The sequence below is a fragment of the Oryctolagus cuniculus genome, chromosome 3, assembly GCF_964237555.1.
Source record: "Oryctolagus cuniculus chromosome 3, mOryCun1.1, whole genome shotgun sequence".
In the NCBI taxonomy this organism is placed as follows: domain Eukaryota; kingdom Metazoa; phylum Chordata; class Mammalia; order Lagomorpha; family Leporidae; genus Oryctolagus; species Oryctolagus cuniculus.
The window spans coordinates 142,516,040-142,543,241 of NC_091434.1; the positions used below are offsets into that span (position 1 = coordinate 142,516,040).

The following is a 27,202-nucleotide window of genomic DNA, read 5'->3' on the forward strand; positions in this document are numbered from 1 at the left end:
TTCTCTTTTCAAACACCATTTTATACATTGGGGCAGATAATGAAAGCTGGATGATACTTATAGAAAAGGTCCATAAATCTTTGGCAATGGAGGAAACTCACCAGGGAGAAGATGTCCACATTTTCTACTGTTCCCATTTAAAGCAGTGTCCTCAACTCAGTTTGCTATTACATATTTATTAAGTGCTGCAGCTGTGTTTGTGTAACACATTTTCAGCCCAATTTTGCCCTTGAACAGTTTTTACCCCTAGCTATAAACTGCTCGGAAGCTCAGGGATTTCATATTTAAATTGCCTGCTGGGTTTAGACCAATGTGATTGACCAGTGTTTGGATTCATTTAGGTAGTCTCTTTTTTCCACCCTACAAGCTCTTCAAATTAGGTTGATAGTACAAGGAGGAGGGCAGGGAGGAGGAAGAGGGAGAGGAGGAGAGGGAGGAGGGGGAGGAGGAGGAGGCAGCTCGCTGTTTGAAGAGGAGGTTGAATATTCTCAGCTTGGTCAAGATGATCACACGGAGATAAAACATAGACCTTCTTAACGCACACTGGGGATGTCAGCTTTGGAGAGCAAGAAATGACACAGGAGCATTTTCCTATGGCTGATTCAGCTAGGAATATCACTGATTCATTAGCGAGAAGGCAAGGGAATTGGCAATGCTTGTTTCTACCCTGGGTTTGAGGGTTTTGGTGGTCAGAAATCCGTTTCTTGAGTTACAAGGAAGACAAGGTCCTCCCTCGGGCTGATGTATCTTTGTCTGATTCAAGGACTTCCCAGAGGCCTGCCTGCTCCAGTTCTCACTCTGCCTGAAAACACCATAGGATTTCTTAACCACACAGCCTGTGTTCACCGGCTGGCTGGTGCCTTGTTACCAAGAGTGGTTATTTAGAGAGCATGCACCGGGCTGGTCCCCCATCACAGCTCTAACTCAGCACTTCCCGCTCAGATCAACAGGGCCGGGCTGCCTAACTCCTTTGTCCAGGGACCCCTCTGAAGGCTGACGCCCATGGTCCCTGATGAAGGCTGATCTCTGTGAACATCCGCTCACTATGGTTCTGCGGGGAAGTCCCTGCTTAGTGTGCACAGCAGCTGAGCGCTGCCATTGGCACTTGCGGCCTGCTCTGCCTTTATTCCCAGAGGAGCCGAGAACCCTGTAGACCCTGTGGTAGGTTCAGGGCCTCCTCTTGACCAATTGTTCTTTTGCAGAGTGGACAGTGAGAGAGAGAGAGACAGAGAGAAAGGTCTTCCTTTGCCGTTGGTTCACCCTCCAATGGCCGCTGCGGCCAGCGCACTGCGCTGATCCAATGGCAGGAGCCAGGTACTTATCCTGGTGTCCCATGTGGGTGCAGGGCCCAAGCACTTGGGCCATCCTCCACTGCACTCCCGGGCCACAGCAGAAAGCTGGCCTGGAAGAGGGGCAACCAGGACAGAATCCGGCGCCCCGACTGGGACTAGAACCCGGTGTGCCGGCGCTGCAAGGCGGAGGATTAGCCTAGTGAGCCGTGGCTCCGGCTCCCAATTGTTCTTCAAAGCAATGCCATCCACGCATGCAGGCCTGTTTTCAGGGCCTGGAGAAGGCCTATTTTTTTTTAATTGTCGAGGAAGTGTGTTACGAGATTTATCCACAGTCCTCTGTCCCTCTGAAACATATCCTGAGTGCTGTTTAAAAGCAAACGAAGGAAAAATGCAAGGAGCAACCAAAAGAAAACTAAGTACACAAAAATATGATGCGATTATTGTCCCCTGTTCTCTTTCCCAGTTTTGAAGAGAGTCCTGTTGTGTCAGAGCGTGAGGGCAGGTTGGAGGACTTGTCATGTCCCCGTATCACTGTGTTGTAAATCAGGCGCCAGGGCCTCCAGCAGGGGAGGCGAGGCGGTGAGGCTTTTGCCTGGCAGCCTGGCCCAGGGCTTCCTGTCGGCTCCAGGCATGTTTTATGAAATCCCACGGCCTCTGCCAGAGCTCATAAATGCCTGGCTATTGGAAAAGACACTCTCATAAAAATCTTGTTTTATTACCCGTGAGTGGCTGCTAAAGCTGGGTGAGTATGACAACGAGGACACGAGAGCGCTGACTTCATCCACGCCTGCGTTTCACCCAGAGGTTTCGCTCCTGGAAGTTAATCTTAAGGAAACAGCAAGCGTGTATGGGAAGACGTGGCTACAAGGATTTCGGGCTGAGAATTTTTCAGATAGTGGAGAAATCAGGGGAGGAGACAATCAAAATGAAAGGGAAACAGTCCAATAGGAGACTTACCACGTGATTAATGCATACAACAAAGTGCTACTAAGCAGTTATCGAAAGTGACACATGAAAGAAAATTTAAGTCAATGGAAAAGTGGTCTAAACAGGCTGAAGATGAAAATAGCAGGCTTCAAAATAAAGTGGTTACATTGTAAGTAGAGAGCAAGAGTTCTTTTCCCTCTTGATTATTTCTGCTGCTGAGCTATCATATACATAGTATTCTGTCAAAGTCAGTGGGAAGTTATCTCAAAGGCGAGCCCAACAGGGCATGACCTGAGAACTAACGTAGCTGCAGAATGAGAGCAGGAAGCAGGAACGTTTTTAAGACTTAGGTTTAAAATGTGCCTTTTTTTTTTATCACTTCTGTCCTAGGTGTGTGTTTCAGAGCCTTAGCCTTTCTTTCTTTTAAAGATTTATTCATTTTATTTGAAAGAGTTAGAGAGAAAGAGAGAGAAAGAGAGAGAGAGAGGAAGAGAGAGAGAGAGAAAGAGAGAGAGAGAATCTTCCATCCACTGGCTCATTCCCCAAATGAACAGAGCTGGGCCCATCTGAAGCCAGGAGCCTGGAGCTTCCTCCCCGTATCCCACATGGGTGAAGGGGACCAAGTACCTGGGCCATCCTCTGCTGCGTTCCCAGGTGTACTAGCAGGGAGCTGGATCAGAAGTGGAGCAACCAGGTCTTGAACCCACACCCACCTGGGATGATGGTGCTGCAAGCGTCAGCTTAACTTACTATACCATAGCGCCAGCCACGAGCCTTAACCTTTCAAACAGCTCCATCAGGGTAGGGATGAAGGGACCCCTCCAATACAGAGGGCCTTGAATTGTCCCAGGGTACAGGGGCTCCCTTTTCTTGTCAGACCCACCCCAAGGGGGCGAGGACCGGCATCTGTGTTCTGCCATGGGCGGATGTGTATATCTGGGGGCCCACCAGTGAGGCTAAGGCAGGCCTCTGCAGGCTTTTTCTGAGGGAGTTCAGGGAACGTAGCAAATGTTTCCTTGTATTTTCTCCTCTGCTGTCTCTGGAACCAGCAGGAAACTGTTTTCCCCATTTCCTGGAGTGGGGAGATTGAGGGAAGATCGCATGGAGGAGGAGGGACCAGAGGCTAAAAGAGAATGTTAGGTAGGAAGGTAGACATCAGCCTGTGTGTGTGAGATGAGCCGAAGGGACAAAAACAAGTAGTATAGGAAGGAACATAGCAGCCTTAGAAGCATGCTTTGGGAGCAGCCCAGGGTTTGTACATCAAAAGTCCGGCCCGTGTCCAATACCTTGTGTGTGTGTGTGGGCGGGGTGCAGGAGGCTGGGGGTAGCAACCCAGGACAAGCTTCCTGGTCCGGTGCCAGAAGAGCTGTTTGCTCTGATACTACTAAGATAAAGCCCAAGGAGGAGTTTCACGTGGAATGTCCTTCATTGAGCAATATCCCAAAAGCGGGAAGGGGAAGGAAACTTGGTAGGAAGCAGTGGTCCCCACATCCATACAGACCCCAGTCCACATGCAGACAGGGCGCTCAGCTCCTAGCCGAGTTGCCCACCCGGCTCGTCCACTGGCCCGCTCTCCACTACACTTCGCCAGCTTGCTTACTGCCGGTCTTTGTTTTGGATCTGAAATTCTTTTTTCTTACAGGTGGACAAGAACCTCTGTTGCAGGCATCTCTGGTATAAGAAAGCAATGCCGTCTGAAAACTGGTTAGTCCTTGATAGGGAGGCAGAGGTGAGAGTGGCTGACCGGGTTTTGCGGCATTCTGTTCCGCCGTCCAAGCCGCACTTCCAGCTGGCGGGGCGGGGGAGGAAGCAGAGGCTCCGTTCTAGCGTGTGGATTTTTCCAGCACACTTGCAGATCTGCGAGAACCACCCCAGAACTAGGCAGATCCAACACCACTTTTTCTTTGACGAATTGGGCTTATTTTCTGCTTTATTGTCTTAAGTGGAGGACATCAGGTCTATCAGTTAGACTGGACAGTTCTTTCTTGGAAGGTGTCACTTTATAGAGTTGTTTTAAAACCATGAGCAGTTTAGTATATATAGATGCTGCAATTAGGTGGGCTTCTCTGCCTTTTTTTTTTTTTTTTTTATCCCAGGTTGCTCAAGACTGGAGAGGTAGAAATTCTTTCTTTAATAGCCCTGTTCCGGGGCGAGCGTTGTAGTCCAGTGGGCAAAGCCACTGCCTGCGAAGCTAGCAACTAGCGTATGGGTGCTGGTTGGTATCCCTGCTGCTCCACTTCTGACCCAGCTCCTGCTGACAGTCAAGCAGCGCAAGATGCTCCAAGTGCTTGGGCCCCTGCACCCACGTGAGAGACCCAGAAGATGCTCCTGGCTTCTGCCTGGCCCAGCCCGGATTATTGTGGCCATCTGGGGAGTGAACCAGCAGATGGAAGACCTGTCTGTCTCTCCCTCTTTCACTGCAACTCTTTAAAATTAATTAATTAATTAATTGAGCTTCTTTGTGTCTTTTAACATTCATTGCATCATTGGGATTTCTAGCTAGAGCTTTAAGGAACCTTAAAGTGCTTTGGACGTAGAGACGAAGACACAGTTTCACTGTATTTGATGACGAAAAGGCAGTCATTTACATACACTTACATGAGGAGGATGTAGTGAGGGTTTTTTTTTGTTGTTGTTGTTAGTTAGTTAGTTTATTTTTTGATTTTTGGCCTGGGCATTGCCTGATACTTCACTTTAAAAACAAGCCAAAGACATTGATTGTTTAACAAGCTCTTGATGATTCTATTAGGAAAAGGACACTTGGACAGACATATTTCACTCAGACAAAATAAATTTCTCCTCTCTGGCATCTTATAAGGGGGAAAAAGGGAAGAATTACCTAGAATGTAAAAAGCTTTTCAGAATTCTTGCAACTTGCTTTCTCTGGGTTAGTGAATGTCCATAATGAATGACACAAAGATGTACATTTCATTGTTTTGAAGCTGTCACCAGGAAAACCTTGTGTGTGAAAGCAACCGCAGATGGTCATATTGCAATGGTTGTGTGCACCTGAAGGTTGGGATTATGAGAGAAAGCTGGCTCTGCGTCACTGCTCACCTGTCACAAGGCAGCAGGGAGGGGGTGCAGAGCTTGAAGTAGCCAGCGAGGGCGTTTCATATCAAGATGAGTATTATAAATTCCCTGGCTTGGGGCGGGTGCTGTGGCGCAGTGGGTTAACACCCTGGCCTGAAGCGCTGGTATCCCATATGGGTGCTGGTTCGAGACCCGGCTGTTCCACTTCTGATCCAGCTCTCTGCTATGGCCTGGGAAAATAGTAGAAGATGGCGCACGTCCTTTGGCCCCTGCACCCATGTGGGAGACCCGAAGGAAGCTCCTGGTTTCTGGTTTCGGATCGGTGCAGCTCCGGCCGTTGTGGCCACCTGGGGAGTGAACCAGCGGATGGAAGACCTCTCTCTCTCTCTCTCTCTCTCTCTCTGCCTCTCCTCTTTCTGTGTAACTCTGACTTTCAAATAAATAAATAAATAAATAAATCTTTAAAAAAAATTCCCTGGCTCAAGGAGTTTGGATTCCAGAAAAGGAAGCAAATATGCAGACATGATTCACTGTGCTGCAAAACAGAGAGTAAGAGAGAACAGGAGAGCTTTATAGAGGTCTGTGAGATTTCAGAAGACTGAGGGATTATTTCTGATTGACAGACTTGGGGAAGGATTTGTAGAGGAGGCAGTTTCTGGTTTGGGTCTCCAGGGAAGACAAAATCTGGGGAAAGGGTTGTCCAAGCAAATGATCAGCACGTACCTAACCATGAAGGTGGGACTCTAGGATGACAGGTGTTCCAGTGTAGATGTCAGAGGATACCAGGGGCGATAAGAGAGAAAATGGAGTAGCAGGATGGGGCTGGAAGATTGGCCATAGGAGGAGGGAAGACAGGCGGAAGGTTATTTAATCTACAGGAGTGGGCCTCATTTGGATGGAACGACAACAGGAATGGAGGAGAGGGCTGGTGTGAGAAACGAGAGAAGCAGTACTCAAGCTTGGGAATTGCTTGTGTCAGTCACGTAGGAGTGAGGAAGCCAGTCAGGCAGGCTTTGAGCTGAGCGACTGGGAGCGTTAATGGCCCCTTAATTAATGGCTGATTTAAGAGGCGGAGCATTTGAAAAGGAAAAGAGAGAAATGCATTTTGAATCCACAAATGTGGGCTATCCGTGTAGAAGGCTGTTGGAAGAAGTCTTGGGGTGATGCTGTGAGATGAAGACAGAGATGACAAACAGACACCAGCGTCATTTTCACAGCAGTGACTGGTGGGCCCAGCAGAGCAGATGAGATCCGGAAGGAGAGGTTGACGGAAGGGAGTCACGGATGGGAAGAGAGTTGGAGACCCGGAGGAGCAGTCAGAGAGGCACAAGAAACTCCAGCAATACGCTCACCAGTAGCGTTCACTGCTACAGGGCTCCCAAGGAGATGAAGGACAGAACCAGCCATTGGCTTTTGTTACCATGGAAAGACGGTGACCTCTGAGGGGGCACTGTCCTTGGGGAATCTTAATGGATTCCAGGTTTCCAAATGTGATGTGTCACAAGACAGAGAAATTGAGAGGATCTTTGTTTTCAGAATACCTTGTACATCAAATCAGGAAAGTAACACCATACATGATCCCCATCAAGATGTGACTGAAGAGTATTTTATAACAATGAACACCCTGTTTTCCTTACACACTGCTTACATAGAGAGTTCCCGTAGGGTAGAAATGGTCACTTAGGCATCACAGCACTCTGTCCACCTCTGTCCTCTGAAAGAAACCAGGAAAAGTAAGGCCTGGCCCTATGACTGGGGTTAAGTAGGGGCTCCTGTTATCTGCAGTGGACACTCATGCTGGGTGGCTGTCAGCACAGCCCAGAACATGGGGCAGCACATGGGGCAGGGCTCCATGAAGCCCATGGAGTAGCAGGTGTAGGTCATTTCCCACCCCATCCTCAGCACTGCTACGGTTGCTGGAGTGCATGAGCCTGGTCCTGTGCTAACCCATGCAGGAGAGTGTGGCTCTAATCTGTGGCCTTCCCACTGCCTCTCTTTTCCTACCTCCTCCCCAGCCCACCTCAGCGTAGACAATCCTAGACAATGTGACTCTCCCCTTCCTCCCTCTCTCTGGCTTCCATGTCGCTGTTCTCTTTTGATTCCCCTCCTGCTGCCCCTTGGACTGCACTCCCCTGATCTTCTTCACCTACCGCTCCCACCGGTCATTCAAGTGTGGCTGTGTCTCCTCTCCCTGTACATGGTGCGGTCTGCCTGAGAGTGCTCATCCCCACTCATGGCTTCCTCTGGCCTCTCCAGGACTCCCCAAATCCTGCAGCTCTTAAAGCCTCACCCAGATGCCCTGCCCCTGGGCTGCCTCACTCACGTGCCCTTCAGGCATCGGGAACTCAACAAGTCCTAAACTAATCGCATTGGCCTGCTTCCTGAACTTGCTTCTTCCCCTGTGTTTCCTGCTGGCTTCCCGCCTCATCTCCCACCCAGCCCTGGGCTGTAATCCTGCTCCTTGCGCCTTTCCTTCACATCCATTATCCACCAAGTTCTGCTGCTTCCACCAATGCAATGTCTGAGCTGTTTCCAAGTGGAAATTCTGACTTAATTCTCACCCCAGCATTCTTTGTCTCAACTTCGGCAGTAACGTTTTAACTTCCTTCTTTCCTTCCTTCCTCTTCCAATCAGACCATTTTTTTTTTTTTGGACAGGCAGAGTGGACAGTGAGAGAGAGAGACAGAGAGAAAGGTCTTCCTTCGCCGTTGGTTCACCCTCCAATGGCCGCCGCGGCTGGCGCGCTGCGGCCGGCGCACCGCGCTGATCCGAAGGCAGGAGCCAGGTGCTTCTCCTGGTCTCCCATGGGGTGCAGGGCCCAAGGACTTGGGCCATCCTCCACTGCACTCCCTGGCCACAGCAGAGAGCTGGCCTGGAAGAGGGGCAACCGGGACAGAACCAGGCGCCCCGACCGGGACTAGAACCCGGTGTGCCGGCGCCACAAGGCGGAGGATTAGCCTATTGAGCCACGGTGCCGGCCCCAGACCATCTTAAATCTACGAGGTATATACCCAAATGCAGATATTTTTCCCTCCTCACTTGAAAGTCACCTCTTGTCAATACCACGCCCATTTCCTCCAGGACCCAGTTTCCCCCATTTCTCCTCCCAGCTGGAGAGTGCGTGCGCCAGAGCCGCATCTCTTCCTGATCTTTGCATCCCCAGCGCTGAGCAAGGTGTCTGGGGTCACCAGAGGCGCCCTGCACATTTGTAGAACTGAATGGAAACTCTTTTTTGAAGTCAGTGACTCCAGTGTATTGATTCGGCCTTCTTCATCCCATGGATCGCAGACAAGGTAAGTGAATCGCACGGCCCGCACAGACCTTTCTTTTGTCAGACACAGGAATCTGTGCCTCTTGAAGCTATGATCACCGGACTGAATTTCCCCAATAATTACTCCATGGCTTTAAAGCTTTTCTAGCACATTGCTGCTTTCCCCTGAACAATAAGCTCTTGAGAAATGGACATGTTAGACAGACGGGATATTCAGAATGTGTTTTTCTAGACAGGCTCAAGGAATGAAGATGGTGATAGTGATGGGGTGTGCACAGATATTTCTATTGGCATAAAACTATTTGATAAGGAAATGCTTAGTAGTAGGCAGATTCCAGAACGCACTTAGTGGATAACACTGGCTTTTATGTTACATTTCGATCAGTCCTGGATGACAATTAGCGGGGTCATCAAGTGTTGGAGAATATGTTTCAGAAAAAAAAATGCAGAGAGCTGGCTTAAAGGATTTGGTGGAAATAGCTTACTGTGGCCGCGACAGTGTGGATGCAGTGGAATCAAACCAGAACTGAGAAATGTGTCGGTTTGATTCATGCTCATGTGAATGACTGGAGACCGGGCATGAGTTTTGGCTTCTATGAAGGAAACAGACTGACGTTTTAAAATCCCCATCCAATCCCACTGTGGCAGCTGCCACACACCACCGTAGGATGTGACAGTGGAAATGGGGCTGCTCAGGGGATGAATTCCTGTGGCAAAGCAGTTGCTTGGGCCACAGCTGCAAGGCTGTCATCTCTTCTATATCCTGCTTTTTATTTGTGTATTGGGTAGTTTTTTCTTTCCTTAAGACTTTTCCCCAAGCATTAGGTTAAAACGTAACCAACACCTGGGTTGACCATTTTGAAATACCAGTGACTCCTATACGGTTGTAGAGTTTGATTGCTTTCAAAAAGTAGCCACAAATGGGCTCTTAAAGAAATCGTTTTCCCTTTATACTTGGTGCATCACTGAGTGCAGAGGAAGGAAGTGAGGAGATCCAGTGCGGAAGGGCTAACTGGTACACAGCAGGCAGAGGTCAGAGCTCCTAGTACTAAAGTGTCTGGTGACTGTGGGCATCTCATGGACACGGAACAGGTGGCGTAGGCTGCAGCTGCCCGCACTGGGATGTAATCATTTGCACTGGAGGCCTGGTGGGGAGTGTGGGGCTGAATTCAGCACCTGCTGCCTCTTTCGTCCTCCCACGGCCTGCCTTCCTGCTGGGGCCCTTCTGGGCCCGCCTCTCTAACATGCGGTTCATCGCAAATGTTTGAGAACCCATTCATCCCAGCCTTGTCACACACAAGGTCTCAGCTACAAACATTTTCCAGAACTGTAGCAGTAATTAGACAAGCTACTATGAAAGAGAGCATTATACACCAGTTAAAAATATATGCAAAACCAAGGCTCATTAGAGAAAGATAATATTCATGCAGATTTTACAAACCGTGTCTTTAGGGTGGCCCAATAAGTAGAAATATGGGGACCCATGCTTGTCACTTTTCATGCACATGGAGAGACTGGAAGGTACCATTCCTAAAGGAAGGGGAGGAACAGCCTAGGACCAATCATTAGAATTAACAGAACCAGTGGCAAAGACATATTATTACTGTTAGCATCGAGATTGCTTAGTACGTTTAGAGCAGTCAAATAAAAATCATCTAGATAGTAAGATAAAGACTTTAATAAAGCTACCCCCATCACGCATGCAGCCAGTGAAATTAGTGAAAGACTGGGCTATATGTGTATCAACAAAGTATATTTGTTTTCTTAAAATAGTGAGGGCATCCTGAGGTGCTTTTAAGGAGGTGCAAATGCTAGCACAACTTGAAATGGTGACAACTGAATTCTCGTAGAATTTCTTCATAATAATGGGCTGTTGCAATGATACCAGCTGTCATTTGAGAATCCGTCACAGTAATCATTCTTGAATTTGAAAATATTCAAAATATAAAGACATGGTGTCCCTACTGCGTTTATATTTATGTTGTCACTCATAATCTCATATAGTTCTTAGAGTTCCCTCACATCCAACATTTGCTTATTTATATTCAAAGTTCACAGTTGACTAGCTGGATGTAATTGCTTTCTGTGGGGGAAAAATGCAGCAATGTCTGGCCTGATGCGCTCAGCTGGCCTCTCCCGCTGTGGTCTGTGCTTTGAAGACAGCCTCACAGTGATTGTCTTGGCCTGTGTCTAGCTCAGGCCGAGGACTGCAGTTCTTCACATACACTGGACACTGGGGGTTGTTAAGGTCAATGATCACCCAGAGAAGGCTCCTGGGAGAGCCCAAGGTTGCTCCCTGCCATGAACGCCCTGCCACTGTGTTCACTCAGCTCCACACGGGGCGAGCGAAGGGGGCGCACTTGCCATGGGGGTCAGGTGATCAGGAGAACTCAGTCCTTGCAGCTCGGACCCTCTGAGGGTGTGTCCACTTTGCCCATGTCCACTGCTGATCCTCTCCACACACGCGACCCCTGGGTTCCACATGTGGCACCACATCTGTGTGGCTTCAATGGACTTCACAAGCACTCCGTGTGGACCACTGATTCTGCCATGTGGGCTGTTTTCCATGGCATGGAGTGCATCTGAAGGGAGGGAGGCTTCCTGGGGACACCTAACACCTTGGGGGTTCAAGGCAGCGAATGCTTAACAGTGAATGCCAGAAGTGGAAATTAAATTCCAGGATTTATTAATTGAGTTTACCACTTAGCCTTGCCAAGATTCAAATGACTCTGTGCAAAGATGATCAAGCTGTTTTAGCATCACACAGAGATGGCTCTCCTGTGGTTTTAAACATGGCCTTTAGCTGGCTTGAAAGGTACGCGTGCTGGGAAACCTCATGCCCAGAAGGTCAAATACAAGGGCCCAGAACACAGTGGCATAAATGGCTGTGAAGGCTGGAGTAGAAGCAGCTGTGAAAAATGAGAAATGAGAGTTGCTGACTGTGCCAGGCGTTCTTAATGCACACATTATAAGCGTGGGGTGTCCAGCCCTAAAACTCAGGGTCCTGAGGAGGCCCGATGGCTGGCTGTTGAGAGCAGGCTGGAAAGAGCAGAGACACGTCCACAGAAGTGTGGAAGCAGGTTTTTCTGCAAGCACATGTCTGAGCTGCATTATTGTTAACAGCTGTCTAGTCTAGGCTAAGTATATACTTGATGTTTCATTAAAAAAAATCCTGAATTCAAGCAGCACATTGAAGAATGTGTGATTCTCAAAGGTCATGGATTTTGCTACAGTTAAAGTACACGAGGATACCTCAAACATTCTTGGAAGAGACCAGTGTCCTGGCACAGTGGGTTAAGCTGCTGCCCAAATGCCACCATCCCATACTGGAGAGCTCGTTCCCGTCCTGCTCCTTCCAATGCACCTGAGGAGGCAGTGGATGATGGCTCAAGTACTGGGGTCCCTGTCACCCCTGTGAGAGACCAGGATGGAGTTCCTAGCTCTAGGCTTCAGCCTGGCCCAGCCTTGGCCACTGTGGCCATTTGTGGAGTAAACCAGCAAGCAGATGGAAGATATCCCCCTACGCCCCACCCCTCACCCCCATCTCTCCCTCTGTTTCTATCGTTCTGCCTTTCAAATAACTAAAATAATTTTTTTAAAAAGGGAAATGAAAAAATTTTATTTTGGTTCAAGAACATTTTGATTTCCATGGATAGGTCTTTTTCCTAATACGTGTTTTCCACAAAATTTTTGAAGACCCCCTCTTATACTTGAAGCCTGGAGTCGGGCCTTCTGATTTTACCTTTGGTCTTGACTGAGGGAGTTCAGTTAAAGAGAAACATCAGGGGGTCTTTATTAGAACAGAACGTGGAGGCAACCCTCATTGCTTTGAGTAATGTGGTAGGACTAGCCCTGGCTGTGGTGTCTATTTGGGGAGAGAACAATCAGATGGAAGATTTTTCTCTCTCTCTTTCTCTCTCTCTCTCTCTCTCTTACATTGCTTGTCAAATAAATAAATAAATGGATCTTTTAAAATAAAAGACAAAGTCTTTAAAAACAGCCTATCTATTCTTCTTCTGGGATTGAGGGTTTTAGAACACTAGAGTTGAAAATGTGAAGCTTGTGAGTTGGCTAATGGGGGAAAGCTAGGAGAGGGCAGTAGGCACGGGTCCCTGTGAAGAGACGCCTTGGAGAGGTGATGTTTGCTGGTGATGGCAGTTGGCTGGACCTACGCAATCATTTGTCATATATATAAAAGAGTTATTTATTTATTTGAAAGGCAGAGTTATGGGGTAGGGAGGACAGAGAGAGAGAGAGAGAGATCTTTCACCTGCTGGTTCACTACCCAATTGGCTGCCGTGGTCAGGGCTGGGCCAGGCCGAAGCCAGGAGCCTGGAACTCCATCTGGGTCTCCCATGTGTGTTGCAGGGGCCTAAGCACTTGGGCTATCTTCTGCTGTCTTCCCAGGTGCATTAGCGGGCAGCTGGATTGGGAGAGGAGCAGCTGGGACTCAAGTGCATGCTCATATGACAGTGTAGCAGGTGGTGGCTTAACCCACTGTGCCACAACCCTGGCCCCATGTTTTAAGATAATGAGTTCTGGTACCAGTGCTGTGGCATAGGGGGTAAAGCCTCTGCCTATGACACCAGCATCTCATATGGGTACCAGTTAGAGTCCCAGCTGATCCACTTCCAATTCAGCTCCCTACTTAATGGCCTGGGAAAAGCAGCAGAAGATGGTCCAAGTGCTTGAGCCCCTGCACCCTCACAGGAGACCTGGATGAAGTTCCTGGCTCCTGGCTTTGACATGGCTCAGACTCAACTGTTGCAGCCATTCTGGGGTTGAACCACTGTATGGAAGATCTCTCTCTCTCTCTCTCTCTCTCTCTCTCTCTCCTCCCTACTCTCTGTAACTCTGCCTTTCAAATATATAAAAATAAATATTTTTAAAAAATACGGAGTCTTGGAATCAGTTCAGCCCCAGAAGGTATTCAGAGAGTGGGGGAGCACAGGCATCAGTGTATTTAAAAGGCTGAATCACTGCCCTAAGACTGTGTGTGCACGTGCATGAGAGAGAGAGAGAGAGAGAGAGAGAGAGAGAGAGAGAGAATTGAGACTCCTTTTATAGACTTCTACATCATAGGATTTTCTGGGCCTCTGTCGTTGATCCTGTCCCTTTATCTTTGATTTCTGGGAGCCACGCCTACAGCTCTACCATGTAAGAAAACTTCCCTTGGATTTGTGACTGCTTTGAGTTCCCTCCAAATGTTCTCGTAGTGCTCAGTAGCGCTTCCACTGATAACACTACCTTTTCTCCTGGACTTTTCTGGAAAGAAGCCGTCTCGGGGGCAGCTCAGCTTGATGTTGGGGCAAGGAAGGGAATGTTCCTCTTAGACCCCAAAACAGCACTGTCCAGCATGGCTTACAGGAGGAACTGGGAGCTTTAGGTTTTTCCAAGATGCAAATAGGCAGTCTTCTTCAGGGCTTTGAGAAAGACACCTTTTAATTTGCTCACCTCCTCCCACAGCTTAAGTGTTAGGGAATTGAGGGAGCCTGGACCTCAAGAGCTAAATGAAGGCTGGTGTGGTGGTGCAGTGGGTTAAGCTGCCACTTGAGATTCTGACATCCCATAGCAGAGCACCAGTTTGAGTCCCAGCTACTCTGCTCCTGATCCAGTTCCCTGTTAATGCACCTGGGAAGGGAGCAGAAGATAGCCCAAGTGCTTGGGCCCTTGCCACCCATGAGGGAAATCTGGATGGTGTTCCAGGCTCTCTGCTTCTGCCTGGCCTAAACCGGCTCTTGTAGCCATTTGGGAAGTGAACTAGCAGGTGAAAGATCTCTCTGTCTCTCTTTCTCTTTCTCTTCCTCTTTTTCTGTTATTCTTTCTTCCAACTAACTAAATAAATCTTAGAAAAAACCTGAGTTAAATGGATTCCTCTTGTTAGATTTCTTTGGGGTCTAATAAGTTGTATCAGAGTCTTAAATACCTAACAAGTGAGGACTTACAGGTATGTGTGTGCGGGTCCTTAAAGAAAAAAGGGCATAAAGAGTATGTAAAAAGAAATATTATAGCCCTTGGTTCTCAATAAAGTGACTGAGAGAAATGACATTTCAGCCTCATCTTAAAAACATTAAAAATAATAAATGAGGCTTTAGTTGAGAATCTGGGTGGCAGATTTCAGAGTTGTGTGTTCTTTAAGGAAGCCTCTATCTCTGGCCTCTTGAAATCAGGGTTTATTGCACGTTTTATGGTTAGAGAATTTCCTGGAGTTGCCTAAATCATGCCGAGAGTGGTGCTGTGCCTTGCAGCTGGGAAGAACACTGCTTTCTGTGTGGCACAGGCCAGGGTCACAGGTTCCGCCGGAGAGCCTGTCCCTTCCCTGGGTGCTTTATCAGGGCCTCTTCCACAGAGGAAGGTGTTCTGAGTGATTTGCGGAAATCCTTCATGGAGAAGGAAGATATGCTCAACCATGAATGTCAGAAGCTGAAATTAAATTTGAGAATTTATTGTTGAAGTAAGCCACCTTTTGGTCTATAACAAATGCAAGTGAGGGGCTGAAGCTGTGGCATAGCGGGTAAAGCTGCTGCCTGCAGTATGGCATGCCATATGGACACCGGTTCTAGTCCCGGCTGCTCCACTCTGATCTAGCTTTCTGCTATGACCTGGGAAAGCAATGGAAGATGGCCCAAGTCCTTGGGCCCCTGCACCCATGTGGGAGACCCGGAGGAGGCTCCTGGCTCCTGGCATCAGATAGGCGCAGCTCTGGCTGTTGCAGCCAGTTGGGGAGTGAACCAGCGGATGGAAGACCTCTCTCTCTCTCTGCCTCTCCTCTCTGTGTAACTCTGACTTTCAAGTAAATAAATAAATAAAACAAAATGCAAGTGAATTAGTGCAAAGGCTACAGAGCCACTTAAAGCGCTCACAAACATGGCCTCTGAAGAAGAGGTTAAGGCAATGATGACTCTGCCTTTGTCTTTTTACCTGTGTGGCTCATCAGCACGCCCCGACAGCCCAGAACACAGGGGATATGCACCAAGCCTCCAGACTCGGCTGATGGCCACTGGCTCACAAAGTTGGAGTTTAGAATACTTAGAGATTTACCCATCCACCGCAAGTCCTTTTTTTTTTTTTTCAGAAAAAGGACAAATCATTGGTATAAACATCACCAAGGAAATGCTTAGCAAACTGAAGAAGCCAAGAGCTCTTCAAGGATCCTTAATGCTCTTGAAGACCTTATTAAATTCCATGAATAATTAACAGAACCCATTTTAATTTTTTCATGAGAGCAGATCCTTTGAGACATTTTCATCAGTCACCACTCTGTTAGAAACTGTGGCTGCAGTTCTCATTATGCAGTTGTCAGCTCACTGAGGGCCAGGGCTAGCTCCTACCCTCCGGCCTTGCAAAGTGCCTGGCATGTAGCAGGTGCTCTTTAAATCCTGGTTTAGTTGAGGAATTAGTAATAAAATTAATTAGAGAGAGGAAGCTCAGATCTGTCACCTATGAAATATTTGGTAGGGGTATATCGCTGGGAGTTTATCTTGGCGTGATCACAGGAAGAAAAGAATTGCTGAGAAAATAATTACAAACAAGTATGGGATGCTTATACTGTTTACCTGCTAATACATATTCTTATGAAGGATAAACAAACACAGCTTATCACCATCTAAGTAGAGAGAGCTGTACTGCTTAATCTGGTGCCGACAGGATAGTTGTAAGTCTCTTGAATTTACTGAGTAAACAGCTCTTCCTCCTATTCATTTCTTCACCTCAGACAAAACTTTTTGATACTGATACAGTGCCATTTTATTATACTTACGTAATGTAAACAATTTCATTTACCAAGGGCCAGTAACCAAGTGGAAACCTATTAAAGATATAATTAATCTTGGAAATGGACGTGTAGGCAGAAGAGTAACTCACTGATTGGCCACTTCTTTCCCACTGCAGGCCTTTGGTGTTGGTTGTCTCAGGGCTGCTTTTATTTTTTTAAGATTATTTATTTGTTTATTTAAGAGATAGAGTTACAGAGAGAGGGACAGATAGAGAACCAGCTCTTCCATCTGCTGGTTCACTCCCCAGATGGCTGCAATGGCTGGAGGTGGGCCTATCTGAAGCTAGGAGCCAGGAGCTTCTTCCAGGTCTCCCACACGGGTGCAGGGGCCCCAGGACTTGGGCCATCTTCTCCCGCTTTCCCAGGCTATAGCAGAGAGCTGGATCAGAAGAGGAGCAGCTGGGACTTGAACCAGCGCCCATATGGGATGCCAGTGCTGCAGGTGGAGCCGCCCACTACGCCACAGTGCTGGCCCCATCAGGGCTGTTTTTATGCAAGGATTCTGCTTCATTTTTCTAACCTGCCTGGCCTCCTGGGGCCACTGATACTCCTCCCACTTACAACTGGATTCCACTCACAGCTGTACTCATTGAGACCCACTCTGTTCCTTCTTAAAGAGAATCAAAGGCCAGAAGCAGCAGCCAAGAATGAAAAGGTGTATTTCAGTTTGGCTGTATTTCGATCAACTTTGAACAGCTAACATTACCAAGGCACATGTCCCGGTTCTGCCTGACCTGCTTTGGGTTGGGAATCTTTTCATCCTGTGGCCCCTCTATTTACCTTGGCCCTGACTCTGTGGCTCGGTTGATAAATCAAGTGTGGTTGATAAATCAATGTTGTGTTCCTTGAATGCTAATGAAGCGCACCTCTCTTTCAAGGCAGGGAGTAATTTGTATAATTTATTCCTGTGCGGTTTTCACAACCATGAAACCTACTTCCTTCCCTCTTAACCTTTCTTGATTTAATTTGGGTCACCCGGAGTGGAGGCGGGCATGGCTTTTGATGCACACCCTTGTTGCTCCTCTTCTCACGACGGTGGAGCCAGGTTTCCTTATTCCTGCCAGTTGCTGAAATGCAGGGCAGGGGAGGGGAAGCCTACACTCAATACCGAGTTCATAATCAACCCGCTCTGAACCCGAGGACTTCCGTAGACTTGAAGTGCCTATCTCCTGTTCTTGTTCTGCGAGGACATAACTGTAAAAGCAACTTCTCTCTGCATTTTCCAACTCCCCGGGCAGCTGCTGCACAGCCTCTGTGCACGGCCACTACTTCCGGCCGTACTGGTGGATTTCTGCCTGTGGATTGGCTGAGGTGCCACCTGACGATTAGTCTCACGGTCATTACCAGCAGAGCGTATTGGCTGTGCACTGATTCCTCTCCTCCGCTCAGCTGCAACCATGCTGATTTTGTTTAGCCAGCGGTCTGACAGATTGCCCGCGGTATTTTTTTTGTCGCCTTTTCCATTGTACCTGTGCTTATCTCTCTGTCACAGCAAAAGTTTTGCATTTTTCCTGAGTGAGAAATCAGCTTTTCTTTCTTTCTTTTTTGGACAGGCAGAGTTAGACAGTGAGAGAGAGAGAGAGACAGAGAGAAAGGTCTTCCTTTTTCCATTGGTTCATCCCCCCCAAATGGCCACTACGGCTGGCGCACTGTGCCGATCCAAAGCCAGGAGCCAGGTGCTTCTCCTGGTCTCCATGCGGGTGCAGGACCCAAGGACCTGGGCCATCCTCCACTGCCTTCCCGGGCCACAGCAGAGAGCTGGACTGGAAGAAGAGCAACCGGGACAGAACTGGCGCCCCAACCGGGACTAGAACCCGGAGTGCTGGCACCACAGGCAGAGGATTAGCCTAGTGAGCGGAGGCGCCGGCTGAGAAATCAGCTTTTCTTTGACACATCCAAAAGTCCAGATAAGGGTCTTGCTTCAGCACAGTTCTGAACTCTGAATTCTGTAGGTATCAGAGGGTGGGACTGGTGGATGTCAGTGACAACCCTGGGAGGGGCTATCGGTCTCTACTCTCCCCATCTTCAAAGTTCCCTCTTCCATGGGATGGGCTAAGCCTGGGTAGTTCCATAAAAGGGAAGTAAGTCTCCTGTAGAATCTGAAAACCCTTTCTACAATCTTTTAAGGATGGATTTTATGTCAAGTTGGGGATCTACAAAGGCAAACACACGAAACACACCGGCTGAGATTTGTATTTGTTAGCAAAACCAGTTTTCTTGTGATCAGGGTCCATTACGACCAAGTGAATTCTATTCCCGGCTCTATCTACTGGTAAACGTGCCATTTTCCTTTGCTGTTCCTGTTGCTGCTGTTTTTGCTTTGCTGCCCTCATCCCTTCTTGAGAGTGCTACTAAAGTACACTCTGGCTTTTCTTGGGCAAAATATTCCATTTCATCACACAGTTTATTTAGTGGATATTGGAGGAATTAGGATGTTTCTTAGCTGTGGGGACTCCTTGTATGAGGTGTCTTAAAAAAAAAGTTCGTGGAAAATGCATATTGTGGGGGGTAGGCATTTGGCTGAGCAGTTAAGTCACTGCTTGGGATGCCCGTATCCCATATTAGAGTGTCTGGTTCAAGACCCAGCTTCTGCACTTCCGATCCGGCTTCCTGCTAATGTGTAACCTAGGAGGCAACGAATGATGGCCCAAGTACCTGGGTCTCTGCCACCCTTATGGGAGACCCAAATGGTGTTTCTAGCTTCTGCCTGGCCCAGCCCTCGCTGTTGTGGGCATTTGGCAAGTGAGCCAGTAGATGAAAAACCTCTCTTTCTGCTTTTCAAGTAAAATGAAAATATTTAAACCTTTTAAAAATAAAATATACATTATGAAAAACTACATATGAAATTCCAGATTCTTTTTGCATCAGATAAGCTCATGTTTTAATTCCATTTTCCATGAAATTTTTTAAAGTACCCTCGTATATTGAGGCTATTTATAGAGTCCATGAATGTGGCCACCCCTGTGGCTTGCTCCTGAGGGCATGGAGGGGTTGACCAGCAGGCCAGGGACTGCTGCCTGCTTGCAAGGTGGGTTCTTGACTGATGTCTGGGAACAAGACTGGCACATTGTCCCCTACACTAGTATAAACCTTTCACAAAATGCTAAGGATGTCTCACTCTGCCTGAACTGTTTATAAGACACTGTGGTTTGAGCTGCTTTCCTTCTTGGAGTCTGAAATTTTGGTGGGCAGTGCCTGCACGACTCCAGTAAAACCCTTGGGCACTGGGTTTCTAACACATTTCCCTGATCACAATCACACACACGCGTTGCTGCATTTTGTTGCTGGAGGTAACGTGCACTTGGGTGACTGACTCATCATGGTTAAGGAGGGAGGGAGGGAGGGGCAGAGAGAGAGGGAGAGAGAGAGAGAGGGAGAGGGAGAGAGGGAGGGAGGGAGAGAGAGAGAGAGGAGAGAGGGAGGGAGAGAGGGAGAGAGAGACGGAGAGAGAGCATAAGGAAGTTTCCACGTGGATGCCGCCAGCTTCCACCTGAGTCTCTCCCTGCATGAACTCACTGTGATCCTTACTACGTTGCTTACTAAATCTCAGCTGTGAGTACAACTATGTCCTGTGCCCCTGAACCCCTCCCAGCAAATCTCTGGCTAAGGGAGTAGTCTTGGGAACCTTTCAACTGCTCCCTGCCCCCATAAATGTCATTTGGTAGAATTATTCTTAGAGATGTGGATCTAATCCCTACCCTTGGTTCCGCATGCACAACCAGGCATCCTTCAGCTCAGACTTTCCTGAAGCGATTTTACCATCAACATCCGCGCCAGCTTAAGAACAGGAGTGCCTGACAAGTGCTACCATAATCAGCAAGTATGACTGAATGCTACCATTTGGGAGAAATTATGTAATATTACCATAGTTAGCTATATTGATGATCAGTGCCTCAAAAATGTGTCCCGATATTCAGACAACTCTCTGTTAACTTAAGAATTTAACCTTAGGGATTGGCATTGTGGCATGGCGGTATCCCATATAGGCGCCAATTCAAATCCTGGCTGCTCCACTCCTGATCTAGCTCTCTGATAATAGCCTAGAAAAAGAAGCAGAAGATGGCTCAAGTGTGTGGGCCCCTGCCACCCATGTGGGAGGACTTCATGAAGATTCTGGCTTCTGGCTTTGGCCTGGCCCAGCCTTGGCTGTTGTAGCCATCTGGGAAGTGAACCAGTGGATGGGAGATCTTTCTGTCTCTCCCTTTCTCTCTGAAACTCTGACTTCCAAATAAAAATAGAACTGGTGCCCATATGGGATGCTGGCGCCACAGGCGGAGGATTAACCTAGTGCACCACGGTGCTGGCCCTGTTTTACTTTTTTTCTTTAAGATGATTTGAGGTGGACTAATGTTTTTGCATTACACTGTGAGTTGTAGCACAGGTTGGTTGGTACTGCGCTAACTACTCACAGTTAGAGAAACAGCTGGAGTAGTGGATGCTGAGAGTATGGAATCAATGTTGGTTCTACAAAGGAATGGAAAGCCCAGGGGACCCCCATTAGTCAGATTAACTTTCTTTAATTAATTATTTGAGAGGTAGAGTTACAGACAGGGAGAGGGAGAGGCAGAGAGAGGTCTTCCATCCACTGGTTCAGTCCCCAAATGGCCACAATGCCCAGAGCCAGGCCAATCAGAAGCCAGGTGCCATAAGCTTTCTCTGTGTCTCCCATGCAGGTGCAGGGGCCTGTCCACTGCTCTCTCAGGCCACAGCAGAGAGCTGGATTGGAAGAGGAGCATCTGGGACATAAACCAATGCCCATAAGGAATACCGGTGCTGCTGGCAGAGGCTTAGCCCACTAAGCTACTGCGCTGGCCCTCAGATTAACTTTTTAAAGATGAACCTGCTAGAACAATATTAGCTCCTTAAAAATTCCTTGGTATAAATAATAGTCAAGTTTTGACAAAGAGTAAAACACACCTTTAAATATTTTAGAAGTGGTAGACTTTCCCAGATCACTTAGATTTTATTGGACCAGTTAATGCTCTAGGTGCAAAAATTATTCTATTCCAGGAGTTCAGATTCTTTACAAAGGGATTAATATCAGTGCTATTTAGCAGGATCAAGCCTGTTCTTATTACTAATATAAATATTTAAAAGTAGTTCATTAGATCCAAGCACTAAGGGCAGGAACCTGGGATGAAATAGCTCCGTGGGCACACAGCCAGCCCTACAGAAACTCCTGAATGCTTTTCTAACTCAGTGCGAGGGCTTGCTAGCTCTTTCTGAAAGATTTGGGGAGAGCACAAGACACTGGAAACATCATGTAGTTAAGGGTCTTTGACTTCAACTGAACTCAGGACACCAATCTGCCCAGTTAAATAAGGAGTCATTTAGATAAACATATGCAAAAAAAGCGCAATTTGAAAGGGAAAAGTACTTTTCAGGAACTTTTTTGGGTAGTAGGATGGAGGGGGTGAAAATCAATTTATCTAGATCAACGATTAGGCTCATTATTCATGTCAGCAATTAGATACTATTTCCCTAAACTGAACAGATCTTACCTGCACTACTGTTTTCTTTTTTTAAAAGATTTTCATTTATTTATGTAAGAGGCAGAGTTATAGACAGAGAGAGGGAGAGAGAGAGAGAGAGAGAAAGGTCTTCTATCCACTGGTTCACTCCCCAAATGGCTGCAACCACCTTGAGCTGGTTCAGGCTGAAGCCAGGAGCCAGGAGCTTCTTCCAGGCCTCCCATGCAGATGCAGGGGCCCAAGCACTTGGGCCATCCTCCACTGCTTTCTCAGGCTATTAGCAGTGAACTAGATTGGAAGAGGAGCATCTGGGACTTGAACTGGCACCCATTTAGGATGCTGGCACCACAGGCAGAGGCTTAGCCTACAACACCACAGTGTCAGCACTCTTGTTGTTGTTGTTGATTTAAAAATTTATTTATTTATTTGAAAGTCAGAATTACAAAAAGAGCAGGGATTTGGGGAGGAGATCTTCCATCTGCTGGTTCATTTCTCAGATGGCTGTAGCAGCCAGGGCTGGGCCAGGTTGAAGCCAAGAGCCAGGAGGTTCTTTTGAGTCTTTTAAGTGGATGGCAGGGGCCCAAGCACTTGGGCCATCTTCTGCTGCTTTCCCAGGTGCATTAGCAGGGAGCTGGATCGGAAGTGGAGCGGCTGGGACATGAACCAGCGACCATATGAGATGCTGGTACTGCTAGGGACAGCTTTACCAGCTACAACACAGTGTCAATCCCTACTCTCTGTGTTTGTCACTCCCTGAGACCATTTTCAAAGACCAGCTCTGGTTCTGATGGCTTTCATGTGATGACTACCTAGTTGTCTGTGATACACCAGAGTTGTGGTGTTGGTTCACTTTAGACATTAACCTTAACCGGATATTTTTGATGATGTTAGGTTACGGTGTCTATCACAGGCTGAAGGAAAATAACAACTTTAAAGATTTCTGAAGGCCAATCTATGAATTAAAACGTACTTCAAAGCCTTCCTTCAAGCCTTCCACATAGAAAAGCAACCTAAGAGTGAGTTTATGGAATCCTCCCCAAATGCCAAGGAAATGCAACTACTGCACGAATTGAAGCTTACATTTTAAGCTTCCCACATTAAAGATTTGTTTTCCATTGTCCCCTGGCCCAGTTACAAAATCCTCTGGGGCAGTCTGATACACAAGCAATTCTAAGAACGAACTGATGATAAGTTACTGTGGACTCAAATGAACAGAGTTGTATCAGCCAAATTGCAAAAGTTCTGATCCGTAGGAGCTGCTGGATCTCCCGCACACTCAGAGATGCCCTGAGAGGCTGTACATTTGCTATTTCGAACATTCTCTAACTGAGCGAGCAAAAGCAAAAGTTCACGAACACATAACTGTCGTGGGCTTAAATAGACGTATGTGCATAGATATCCGCTGATAGCGAAACATATTTGTAGGTAGAAATAGAGAACTGGTGTAGTTTCGTAAATAGGGTTGGGCAGTTAGGAGACACAGGAGAAGCAGAAAGGCGAAGCACAATGTGACACGCACCATACTCCGGGACCTGCCCCGTGCCTCGCTTGAGCAGCAGCCTCACTCTTCTTCCTCCGGATTTGATGAGCTCTATGGCCCGGGCATGTGTCATGTCCCTTGTGCTTTCCCCATTGATCTCAATGATTTGATCTCCTACCTGTTAACGAAAGAAAAGTAAAGTCAGCCAAAGACGGTTCGACTCAAGTTGCGCATCCGACACATTACATAAGGCATCTGAGCTTGCCTGTTTCCTAAGAGCAACTGGACAACGTGGCCGCAGCCTGCTGCGCCTAAGAAGAGGCTCGTCCCTGGCTGCAGCCTGGCTCTTATCACCAAACTTTATCTCCCTTCACAGAAATGAAGATGCCACAGTGCAGGCACGGCAGCCATATGTCACATCTATCTAGTTGGTGTGACAGAGGCTGCAGTTAAACCACTTAGAATTAAAAAAAAAATTAGAGAAGACACCTGATGCTTTTGCTTTGCATGAAGGAACAAGCATTTTAAGCTCTTTTCATTGAACATATTGCCAGTCGGCAACATAGGCAGCTAACGCAACATATTGGCTGGGATGATTAGTTTTTGTGCTTCTCTGAGAATTTTTGTTATGCACCATTTAAATTTCCCTGGGTGCTACTGCAATCTTTCTCTCCATGTAAACAGTGGTTAGTTGATATTCAAGTTTGAAGATGAGTTTTCCACCCGTCTTTTGAAATAAAAAATGAGCTCCCACGTATAACCAGCGCCCTCAGTCATGTTCGCACCTGGTTGCCAGGAGCAGTTGGGTTAAACACCAGCGCCTCCTGAATCGGCACAAAGGCCTGGGTTGCATAAGCGATCCCCATTTAGCCTTTGTGAGCTCGGAATAAAAGAGGTTCAGCCACGAGCACATCGTGTAACTCCCACAGGATCCTAACTGTCAGGAACCGCTGAATTCAGACAGGTCTCATTTCAGTTGCTGAAGACAGATTAGCCAGGGGGAGCACAATGCGTTGTGCTTCAAAGATGCTGTTTTAGTTGGGCCCCGTAAGCAAGCAGATCCCAGCCTGAACTCTGTAAGGCAGACAGAATTGCAGAAAAAAAATCTCTACAACTAAGCATTATCCAGGACAATGCTGCAGGCTGGGCAGGAATAAGAACTAAAAGTACCCATCCTACTGGCCAGAGGGCAGCCAAATGAGGCCCCAAAGGGCAAGGGAAGAGCAAACATGTTCTTGGAGCAAGGATATGGCATCTCCACCTACAGAAGACTCCACCAGGGTTCAGGGGTGCTTGGTGGCCTCCGGAAGTCTGGTTTTTCAGGCAGTGGAAGAGGCTGGCTTCAGGGCCTGACTTTCACAACCCATAGAAGGACCAGGAACACAGGACTGAAATTAATTTGTGTTAGGGCCAACAACTTTGTCCAGGTTTCCTTAATTGTCTCTGTTCCCCTGAGGCAGCAGACACAACCTGAACTTGAGCACCGTGCCCCAAGGCCCCATAGCTAAGCCACTGCCAGGGGAGGGGCTAAGCAGTTCTCACCACGGAAAACCTCATGGCACAGCACTAAACTGCAGAAGTGAAACAAGGCTCCACTAAAGGTACCCACTCAGGGTCCTCATTCCCCGCTAGACTCTTCTGGGCTTCAGCTCACATCTCCACCTGATTCCTAAAATCATCAGCTGCATAGTCAGCAGGCAGCTCCAATTCATGGGTAGCAGCCCGAGCTTACTGCCTTTCTCCCAAAGCAGTCTTCCCTCCTCATTTCTAATGCCGGTTAAGGGCACCACCATTCTCACTGGAGTCCAAACCTTCTCTGCACCTGTCTCTGTCCTTATCTGTGCTTGATGGTCAGCTAGCTCAATTCAGGCCTTGGGGGCTGTTCCATTTGTCTCTTTGTCTCTCTCTCCAATCTCTGTGTCTCATTGTCACAGTCATTCTTCCAATGATATAGGTAGGAAAAAACTAGTTAGGTTAGGTTAGGTAGAAAGTGCTGGAAGGCGGCTACATGATAGGGAAAATGGTCTCTAACAAACACGGGCAAACTGAGGGTAAATGCAGGGAGCAAGTCTTATACAAACAAAGGCTTGCATCTAAGAGGCAATTAAAATACAAAAAAGCCTGGGACCTAACAAGATATGGAGGTAAGAGTTGGAGACTCTAAGTTAGCAAAACAAAGACCTGGGATAGTAAATTTGCAGAGATAAGCAGTGCATCCAGGAATTACAACTCAACAAGCCCAGGGCTATAAATAGCAGGGACAGGCAGAGCTGGGCCGCCAAATCATAAATGAGTAACTCAAAGGAATTCAGAGAAGGAGGACACCTGGGCCAAATTCCAACCAGCTGCAGGGAGTAAGGTAAGTGAGATGACCATTTAGTAAAGTTTCTTTAAAAGTCTCCTACAACACAGAGAATGTGAGGTCCCGGACTCCCCCCTCCCAGTCATTTCCCTCTCGGGGAATCCCTCCTGCTGAGTTTCTGTGCTGCGGGAGCCCTCCTACTTGCTCTCTCTCTCCCCTTCACTTTCAGTCAAAGCTTGTTTGCTCTTCACCCGGGTTTCTAGACGTTGGCTATAGGACTCCAGGAACCCGGGTGACCAGCGATGACTAGGACAGCATTTCAGCAAATGTTCCCTGGTGTGATGTGTGGACTGAGGTGTCCCGGCCCTTCCATGCCACTGTTCTCGTTGCCTTCTCTTCCCTAGAGGCCTATGATCTCTTGATCTTCCTCAAGGCCAGCCCAAGCACCCTCTGGGGTGCCTTCCTCAACCCTATCCTCTTCCCAAGCCGACACGTCCAGTTCCACTGATCATAGTCACTTCACATCTTGTTACGGACGAGGTAATTGCAGATTAATGATTCTGTCTTCCTTCCTAGACGCTCAGTATCTTCACACAGTAAACAATTTGTAACCACTGGAATATACAGATAAATGTATATTTTTTAAAATCTATACTAAGTTCTCAGTCTGGTTGGGAGAAAAGTGAGTAGATATGACCATTACTATTAAATGTTTTTTCTATGACAGAGGCATTCACAAAGTACTAAGAGAACTAAAAAGGACATCTTTTTTTGGAGGTCAAGAGTGCTTATAACCCCTACCCCCATGGTTCTCAAGATGAACAATATGGAAATTCCCCATTCATTCACATATCCAGGATGGGTGGGTTGGTAGTCAGACAGAGCTTCCTGGAGGTGGTGACATCTTAGCTGAATTTTTTTTTTTACATTTAATTTTATTTATTTGAGAGGTAATTTATTTATTTATTGTTTTTTACATTTAATTTTATTTATTTGAGAGGTAGAGTTACAGACAGTGAGAGGGAGAGACAGAGAAAAAAGTCTTCCTTCCATTGGTTCACTCCTCAGATGGCTGCAACGGCTGGAGCTGTGCTGATCCAAAGTCAGGAGCCAGGAGCCTCTTCTGGGTCTCCCATTCAGGGGCCCAAAGACTTGGGCCATCTTCTACCATAAGCAGAGAGCTGGAACAGAAGAGGAGCAGCCAGGACTCGAACCAGCGACTGTATGGGATGCTGAGCAGCAGGTGGAGGCTTAGCCCACTGCGCCACGGCATTGGTCCTAGCTGAATTTTGAAGTTGTCAGTAGAGTTCCTCAGGTAGCATGCTAGGCAGACAGGGTGGCATCATGCAAGGCCCAGGGATCTGAGCGCATGCTACCCCTGAGGGACTGTCAGTAGCTTACTGTGCTGCTCCAGAATTTAGGCTTTCTTTGGAAGGCAACAGCAGGCATTGAAAATTTTACAAAGCAGGTAATCTGACCACCAACGTACGGGGTGTTCTCCCCCTGAGACATCAGTATGGCACATGGACTGGAGAGAAAGGCAGGAGATTGATGAAGGGAGCTGAGCTGGGGGTTGCCACATTGCTTAGCCATGTGGGATGCTGGGGGGTTGTGCGGGAGGAGACGATGAGCCACTGCGAGCAGGAACTGGG

The 27,202-nt window shown here is 47.6% G+C and overlaps 1 protein-coding gene across 21 annotated transcripts in view; it reads right to left on the reverse strand.

Moving 5' to 3' along the window:
* The window catches only part of MAGI2 (membrane associated guanylate kinase, WW and PDZ domain containing 2), a 1,584,028-nt gene that overhangs the window by 45,631 nt on the left and 1,511,195 nt on the right, over positions 1-27,202 (reverse strand). For 17 of the 21 annotated variants that reach the window (XM_070071222.1, XM_070071223.1, XM_070071215.1 and 14 more), the window contains one exon: positions 23,288-23,426. In XM_070071222.1, the coding sequence (XP_069927323.1) occupies positions 23,288-23,426 (139 nt within the window). Of the gene's footprint in view, positions 1-9,964; positions 10,076-23,287; positions 23,427-27,202 lie in introns of all 21 variants that reach the window. The other 4 variants (XM_070071224.1, XM_070071231.1, XM_070071228.1 and 1 more) reach the window with 2 other exon arrangements.